Here is an 8886-nt window from a genome sequence, read left to right on the forward strand (position 1 = left end):
TTACCCCACATGGCAAGAGGGAATTTATAGCCGTGATTAAGGTAAGGATCTTGAGATGGGGTGATTATCCTGGATCATCCAGGTGGACCCATATAATCATGAGGGTCCTTAAAAGAGAGAGGCAGGACAGTCAGGACCAGAGGGGACGTGAAAATGAAAGCAGATGTTAGAGGGAGAACAGGGCTGGAAGCCGAAGCCTCTAAAAGCTGGAAAAGGCAAGAAACGGATTTTCTGCTAGAGTCTCCAGAAGGAACACAGCCCTGCCGAAACCTTAATTTTAGCTCCATGAGACTCATTTTCAGGACTCTGACTTCCAGAATTATGAGATAATGAATGTGTTGTTTTGTGCCACAGAAAGCACGGTAATTTGTTGCAGCAGTGGTAGGAAGTGAATGTAAATATAGAGTCTGTTCTGAGAAATAATAGAGAGCCTAGCAAGTTGGCTGGATATAGTTCCAGAGAAATCAAACGCTTAAAGGGAATAGACAAAAGTTTACTTTTTTTTCAGAAGAAACCATATGGGAATATCTTTAAAAACACAGGGTAGGAAAGAGTTTCTTAAGACAAAAAAAAAATGTATAAATCATAAAGAAAATAAAAAGATGATTAATTCATACATATTAAAAACTAAGGCCTTTCATAAATCAAATTCACAATATGAGCAGGGAGGGGAGAAGCCACATAGTAGAAGAAAAAGAGATATTTACAACATTTAAAATAAACAGAAGCTTAGTATCTGGAATATTAAGAGAATTCCTATAAATCTGTAAGAAGAAGATACACAGCTCACTAGAAAAATGGGCAAAATAAATAGGCATTTTGCACAAGGTGAAACATGAATGGTCATAGAACATATGATAAGATGCTCAATTTAATTCGTAATTAGAGAAATGTAAATTAAAACTTCAATGAAATGTAATTTCCTAATTACCAGATGGGCAAAAATTAAAATCTGACATTTGCATGTTTTTGGCACTCATCTATACTGGTAAGAGTTGTGTAGATTAGAACTGCCAGTTGGGAAGCAGTTTTCCCTCATTTAGCATAGTGTACCTATCATACAAACCAGCAATTCACATGTCAGAGAGGCAACCCAAAGATATTCTTTTACATGGGTACCTGGGTACTTGTATGAGAAATATTTTAGCAGCATTGTCACAATAGCAAAAATCTAGAACCAACTCCAGTATTCATCAATGGTAGAATGAATTAATAAATCGCAGTATAATCATTTCATGGAATATCATACCACGGGGAAAATGAATTAACTACAGCTAGAAATTCAACATTGCTGAATCTCAAAAACATCATTTTGAGCTAAAAAGACAAATCACAGATGGATATATACACAATGATTTCCTCTGTATGACTTTTTTTTTTTGAGAGAGAGAGAGTGTGCACATGCAACCCCATGTGCATGAGTGTGGGGGGGAGGGGGAGAGGGGGCGAGAGAGAGAGAGAGAGAGAGAGAAAGGGAGAGAGAGAGTGTGTCTCAAGCAGGCTCTACGCCCAATGCAGAGCCTGATGTGGTGCTCAGTCTCACAACCCTGAGATCAAAACCTCAGCCAAAATCAAGAGTCAGACATAGAAAGTTAGACATTGCTAAATTAGAAAAAAAAAATTTACAATGTGTCCATGTAATTCGCTATGTTAAAAGATTAAAGGGGAAAAATCATATTATCTCAACATATGCAAAGAAACGTCTGATGAAGTTCAATGTCTATGTGTAATAAGTTCTTAGAAAACTATGAATGGCACTGAAGTTTTTGAACTTGATAGATGCTACTTATCAGAAACCTGGAGCACACATGCTAACTAATGGAGAAACTTCCTATTCCTTCTCATTAAGATCAAAAGACAGATGCAGGGGGGTGGGGGTGGCGGGGCACCTGGGTGGCTCAGTCCCTTAAGCCTTTTGAGCAAAAAAGACAAATTACAGATTCGGCTCAGGTTGTGATCTCAGGGTCCTGGGATTGAGTCTCACGTTGGGCTCCTTGCTGGGCAGGGAGCCTGCTTCTCCCTCTACCCTTCCCCCCTGCTTGTGATCTCACTCTCTCTCTCAAATAAATAAATAAAATTTTTAAGAAAAAGAGAGAGAAAATGCACTAAGGGATTTAAAGATTCTGTGCTGTATTTTTTCTGCTTGCCCCACTATGTCCGACGTCCTCCCCTCTTCATCCTGCTCTGTAGCCTGGGAGATTGATTTCAGATGATTTTGTCCAACTGTAGGCTAATGAGAGTTTTCTGAGCATGGTTGAGGTGGTTAGGCTAAGCCATGATGATCAGTCGGTTAGGTGTATTAAATGCATTTTCGAATTATGATATTTTCAACTTACAATGGGTTTGTTGGGACATAGCCCCATCGTAAGTTAAGGAATATCTGTATATGAATATATTCATGCATATCTATACACACATACATATGAAAAATACATGATTTCTTTCTCGTTTATCTGAAAATGTCGTGATTTTGTTCTTCCGAATGATAAAATTCCCAGGTGACGTGATTTTCTCTCAACGTGTTAAAGGTATTATTCCATTATCTTCACACCTTCCTCATTGAGAAGTTTGATTTCGTTTCATTTTTATTCCTCTGTAATTCATCTGTCTTCTGGTTGCATTTGAAATCTCTCTGCCTTTGATATTTCATAATGATGGATCTAGGTGTGGATTTATTTTCACTTGCATTGCTCAGAGTTTGTTAGACTTACTGATTTTAAACATTTTTATCCATAACCAATTCTGAAACTGTCTCAAATGTTCTACCTTTGACTCTTCCCTCCCCCCATTCTCTCTTTCGGGAACTCTTACTGTAATACCCTGGATGCTCTCATTCTCTGCCTCCCTCGTATTTTTCATTTCTCTCTCTGTATTGTATTCACGTTTCTTATCTTATATTCTAGTCCACCAGTTCTCTCCTGTTAGGTACGTCTAATTAGATATTTGCCTCTTCTATTGAATTTTTTATTTTAATGACTACATTTTTCATGTGCAGAAGTTCTATTTGGTTCCCTTTAAGATCATTCTGCCTGCTCATTTTTTCATAGCGTATTGCCTTTTATGTGTTCAATGCTTATTTTTTTTGGTGTCTATTTTTAAAATCGTTATTTTAAAGTGTCTATCAAAAAATTCATCATGTGAAGTCTTGGGTATCTAATTCTGCTGTTGACAGCTGACCAAATGTGTTGTAATTTTGGATTGGGAGTCGTTTTTCTGTGTAGTTTTATATATGGGGAAATATGTGTAGCCTGGGTTGAGAGTCATGGCCTTCTAAAGAAGGTTTAAAGTTGTTTTTACCAGTTGCCCCAAGGATCCTCACCGGCCAGGGACACATATTCACGTTAAATTTTTAGAGTGTGGATTTCCAGACCATGAAATGTTGATGGATGAACGAAAATCTTTATATCCCTTGTGATTCTTGAAATCCACACACATATTTGTATTAAACTAAATGTTTTTAATTGAGGATTTGTTTCTTTACTCCAGAAATATTTGTTGAGTATGGCAGGCAGTTGGGGGCACAAAATTGGAAAAGCGACCATTTTTGAGAAGATGGCCATAAAAACAAGAATTTAGGTTTAGCATGATACATTTTGCTAGGGTGTATATATATATATACACACACACAGGATGAGCAGCCCAGAAGAACCACTAACAGCAGTTGGAGTAGGAAGAGCAAAGGGAAAGGCACTGCCCAGCTGCTGGTTAAAATGAGCCTAGCATTGTTAGTACAAAACGAGAACGTGATAACATGACAAGATTCTATGGTTACTTTCTCCTTAAGATGGCACTATAAACTCACAATTCCTTTGTAAAGAAAGAATACATTAAAAATAACTGCGATTTATTAAAAAAAAATTCACTCAAACCTTCTAATATAAACTAGGATGGCTTTTGTGTTTCAGACACTAAGTGCTTTTAGGTGTCCCTTTCCTTTCATCTTTACAGACACCCGAAGATGTAGAGACAAGGAGTAGTCTGCCTCATTTTGCAGACTAGTAGTAGGAATCAGCGAGGGTGTAAGTGACTTGCCCCCAGTCCCGAAGCTGGTAAGTGGCAAGGCCAGGATTTTCTCTGGGACACCCTGAGACCATGACCTGAGCTGAAACCAAGAGTAGGGCACTCAAGCAACCGACTGAGCCGCCCAGGCGCCCCCGTCACCAAATCTTGGCTGAACCTTTTTTTCTTCCACATTAAACCAGACCTTGCATCAGAGGCCCTATCTTCTCCTGCGCTTCCTTCTACACATCATCTCCAACCCAGATAGCAAATTTTAAGAGAGAAGTCTACCTGTATGGAAAAAGTAGTTGGTCTTTGAAGCACTTGTGTGTTTAGGTAAGAGTTAAAGTAAATGCAAATACTGTGCTTAAATTGTCAAGCGGTACCGATTAGCTAGCATGCCTTCTGTGAGGGCATTTCTAAACCCGAGGAAACTATATCGTGCTAACTAGCCTTTCATATTTTCATCCAGGCGAGATATAGTTAAAATGAATGGCAAGAGCAACCTGGAAAGGAAGAGAAGCATCCAGAGAGTGAATCCTGCCAAAGGGACGTTAAGCGAGGAGGCATAAATTAATCCCCTTACCTTCCACCTCCTCGCTCCTCGTGTATGAACTACATGTTGTTTCTTAACAACTGGTAACAATTACCTCTTTCCTTTCTGCCCTAACTTAATAACTAATTGCCAACCCTCACATTCCCCCCCCCAAATTCCCAAAGCTGGTGTCCCAAATAGTATTTATTTATTTTTAATTTCAAGTTTTTATTTAAATTCTAGTTAACACATATGGTAAAATTGGCTTTCGGAGTAGAATTTAGATTTATCACTTACATTCAACACCCAGCACTCATCACAAGTGTCCTCCTTAATGCCCATCACCCATTTAGCCCATCCCCCCCATCCACCTCCCTCCACCAACCCCATCTGTTCTCTATTGTTGAGTCTCTTATGGTTTACTTCCCTCTCTCTTTTTTCCCTCCTTCTCCTATGTTCATCTGTTTTGTTTCTTTAATTCCAAATATAAGTGAAATCCTATAGTATTTGTTTTTCTCTGACTTATTTTGTTTAGCATAATACCCTCTAGTTCCATCCACCTCATTGCAAATGGCAAGATTTCATTCTTTTTGGTGCCTGAGTAATATTCCACTGCATATATCTACCACGTCTTCTTTATCCATTCATCTGTCGATAGACATTTGGGCTCTTTCCATAGTTTGGCTATTGTGGACATTGCTGCTATAAACTTTGGGGTGCACGTGCCCCTTCGGATCACTGTGTATCCCTTGGCTAAACACCTAGTAGTGCACTTGCTATGTCGTAGGGTAGTTCTATTTTTAACTTTTTGAGGAGCCTCCCTACTGTTTTCCAGAGTAGCTGCACCAGTACTATTTCTGGTTTGGCAACCTTTCGAGCAATTTTGGTAGCCAATAAATCCTCTGGAGTGGGAGAAACTTGGAACCTCTGCCTACGGATTAATTTGGTATTGGGGGTGGAGTTGGCAGGAGAGCGGGCGGGTTCAAGAGGCAGTGATGAGGAAGGGGAAGCCTCTGGAAAGAGAAAAGCAGAAGATGTACACAGGTTTCCCAGGGAAACACACCAGGTTCAAACCTAAGCCTTTATACCAGCTGCTGAACCTGGACAAATTCAGTTTCTCTATTTATAAAATGGAACTATCACTAGATCTACTTCATGGGTTGTTATCAGGATTAAATGAATGGATTCATATAAAACTCTTTGAACAATGTCTGAAGATAGTAAGTATTCAATAAATGTTAGCTCTGATTTTTATGGTGGATTTATGTAATCCCTAAGCAAGGAGGCTAGTTGAATGACTCAATTTAGTCACTACATATTATAAACCCCTTGCTATGCACGAGATACTATGTTAGGTCCTGGAGACACAATTTTCATTTCTTTATTCAGCAAATACAACTAAGCTCTGGACAGGAATAACAGGGTGAGGAAATTATAATGTCTACCATACTGTTGAGTCGGTTCACGTATCTTGAAAACTTCCTCAATTCAACTCTATTTAGGGATTTGATTTGCAAAATTTTGCTTTACTATAGAAGTTTATTTTATTGTCTCCGTAAACCTTGGGATGTTTATTTTGAATAGTTGAGTCTTGTTTTTTGTTTTCCAAGTAATGTGGTCTTCAGGGAAGTATACTACTCTTTACAGATTAATTTAAGAGTTTTGACTTTTTTTTTTTTTAAGTAATCTCTATGCCCAATGTGGGGCTCAAACTCACAACCCAGAGATCAAGAGTCACATGCCCTAACAACTGAGCCAGCCAGGCACCCACCCAGAGAGTTTTGACATTCTTGAGCGGGAATACCACCCAACTCTGTGAGAACCATGGGTTTTTGGCCATACAAAGCAGGAAGAGGTATGGACCTTGGGGTCAGAGAGACCTGACTCCAAGTTCCTCCAGTGAGCAGTTATGGAATCTTAAATAATTTGTTCACTCTTTTGAGCCTCAGTTTCTTTCTCTGTAAAAAGAGATAATAATATCTCCAATTTGGAGGATGTAGGGAGGGTTAAATTCATTCATTCTTCATTCATTCATTCATTCAACAAGTATTTATATGTGGAACACCTACAACATACCAGACATTGTTCTGGGTACTGAGACTACACAAGTAAACAAAACATGCAAGAATCCCTATCCTCATAGTGTTTATATTCTAATAAGATAAAAGTTGGTGAAAAATTAAGTTGGCTTATACGAAATAAAACACTTTAAAAACCAATTATTGTATCAATGTATGCAGTGTTTATATCACTAATAGAAGCCTAAGAAGAGCTTAACTGTGGCAGAGTAGCAATTCAAATTAGAATCTGCAGTTGTGTACTGGAGATCTTCTTCTTTCTTTTTTTTTTTTTTTTAAAGATTTTATTTATTTATTTGACAGAGAGAGACACAGTGAGAGAGGGAACACAAGCAGGGGGAGTGGGAGAGGGAGAAGCAGGCTTCCCGCCGAGCAGGGAGCCCGATGCGGGGCTCGATCCCAGGACCCTGGGATCATGACCTGAACCAAAGGCAGACGCTTAACGACTGAGCCACTCAGGCGCCCCTGGAGATCTTCTGAACAAGAAAAATAATGTAGAAATGACTTAATTGCTAGTGAAAAGATTTTCAAATTACCTTTTATTAGGTAATCTTGTAAGAGCTGTTTGGGTATACAAATATGTATATACAATTTTCTAAACATGTAAATAAAAAGCAGTAGTTTAGTATATCTGCTTGAATTCATATTACTCAAAACCTTACCAAACCATTTAATAAAAAAACCCAGTAAAATTGCTTAACATAGCCTAAAAAATTTTGGGTGTATGTCCATAAACATTTTCAAGCTTGCTTTACAAAAAAAGAGTGCAATTTCTAATCCATGTGTTCAGAGTGACTTTCAAAGGAGTTCAAAGGGGGAAAAAAGAAGGTAGCATTGCCTTGTAATACAGCATTAATTAATACTGACTTACCCTGGGACATTCATGAAAAGATCCTTTGTTATCACATATGGTAAAAATATTTAAAAATTAATACTCCAAAAAAATTAATACTCCCTTTCTATGAATAAAACATAGGCAATAAGATTTTATTTTCTTAGACTGACTTGTTACCATGAAAAAAACTGCATTCATTCTGCAGATACTACTGACACCTCATATTATTACTTTAAAAATAATTAATGATGCTTGAAATTCAAAAAGAAACCTGCAAGACTTAGTCTCCTCCCAATACATTCACTGAATGCAGAGTTAAATGAGCACATCTCATTTTGCTTGTGCCCTTCATTTGCATACTTTAAAATGACTGCAATACAGTACATTTGCATTTTTAACTGGAACCAAAATTAAGATGAGTGATCTTTGCAAAATCAACATCCTGTACTTTCATAACAGTTGTCATACGCAGAAAGGAAACAAAACAAAACAAAACAAAACAAAAAGCCCTGAGTCAGTATTTTTTGCAAAAGTAAATGGGAAAAAGAGTGCTGTGCTGTGAAGTCATTTTATAACTTATGAAATGGTTAAGACTGTCCAGTATTCATTCGTTCTGCTTTCATTTCGATGGAAGAGAGGTATGGCTCTTGTTTAGTTGATCCAATTCAGATCATTTCTTAAAACTCAATTTCGTTTAAATCCTCAGAATATCCTGATGATTGCTGAGTTAAATCTTCCATTTCTGTCAGGAAAGACAAATAAAAAAGAGACAATAGTAATTTTCTCTATTTTTATTGTAGAAAAATAATTTGCCTTCTTATGATTTGAGGCTGAGGCAAAATCCCCTTTCAATCAAGCTGATATAATTGGGAAAAACATTGTTACCTGTGCAGGGTCCTGCTTGGAATTTAACATCATCAATGGCAATATCACTTCTCACAGACGGTCCCCGAATGGCTTCAAAAATGACCTGGAAAGTAATGCAGTTTGAATTTAGAAAGAGAGTCATCCTGACAAAACAGTACTCATCAAAACCACAATGAGATATCACCGCACACCAGTCAGAATGGCTAAAATCAAAAACACAAGAGACAACAGGTGTTGGCGAGGATGCGGAGAAAGGGGAACCCTCCCTACACTGCTGGTGGGAATGCGAGCTGGTGCAACCACTCTGGAAAACAGTATGGAGGTTCCTCAAAAGTTGAAAATAGAGTTACCCTATGACCCAGCAATTGCACTACTGGGTATTTACCCCAAAGATACAAATGTAGGGATCCGAAGGGGTACGTGCACCCCGATGTTTATAGCAGCAATGTCCACAATAGCCAAACTGTGGAAAGAGCCCAGATGTCCATCGACAGATGAATGGATAACGAAGATGTGGTGTACACACACACACACACACACACACACACACACACACACACACACACACACAC

At 38.3% G+C, this 8886-nt stretch overlaps 1 protein-coding gene across 1 annotated transcript in view; it reads right to left on the reverse strand.

The window, feature by feature from the left end:
• Window positions 1–7132: 7132 nt before the first annotated feature.
• The window catches only part of MAMDC2 (MAM domain containing 2), a 137632-nt gene continuing 135878 nt past the window's right edge, over window positions 7133–8886 (reverse strand). Inside the window, exons 13-14 of the mRNA XM_025891665.2 lie at window positions 8333–8417; window positions 7133–8189 (exon numbers count right to left, since the gene is read on the reverse strand). Of these exons, the coding sequence (XP_025747450.1) occupies window positions 8125–8189; window positions 8333–8417 (150 nt within the window). The 3' untranslated portion in view covers window positions 7133–8124. The remainder of the gene's footprint in view (window positions 8190–8332; window positions 8418–8886) is intronic.

The sequence above is a fragment of the Callorhinus ursinus genome, unplaced genomic scaffold, assembly GCF_003265705.2.
Source record: "Callorhinus ursinus isolate GAN/ISIS: 27379988/994484 unplaced genomic scaffold, GSC_fseal_2.0 scaffold28, whole genome shotgun sequence".
Lineage (NCBI taxonomy): Eukaryota > Metazoa > Chordata > Mammalia > Carnivora > Otariidae > Callorhinus > Callorhinus ursinus.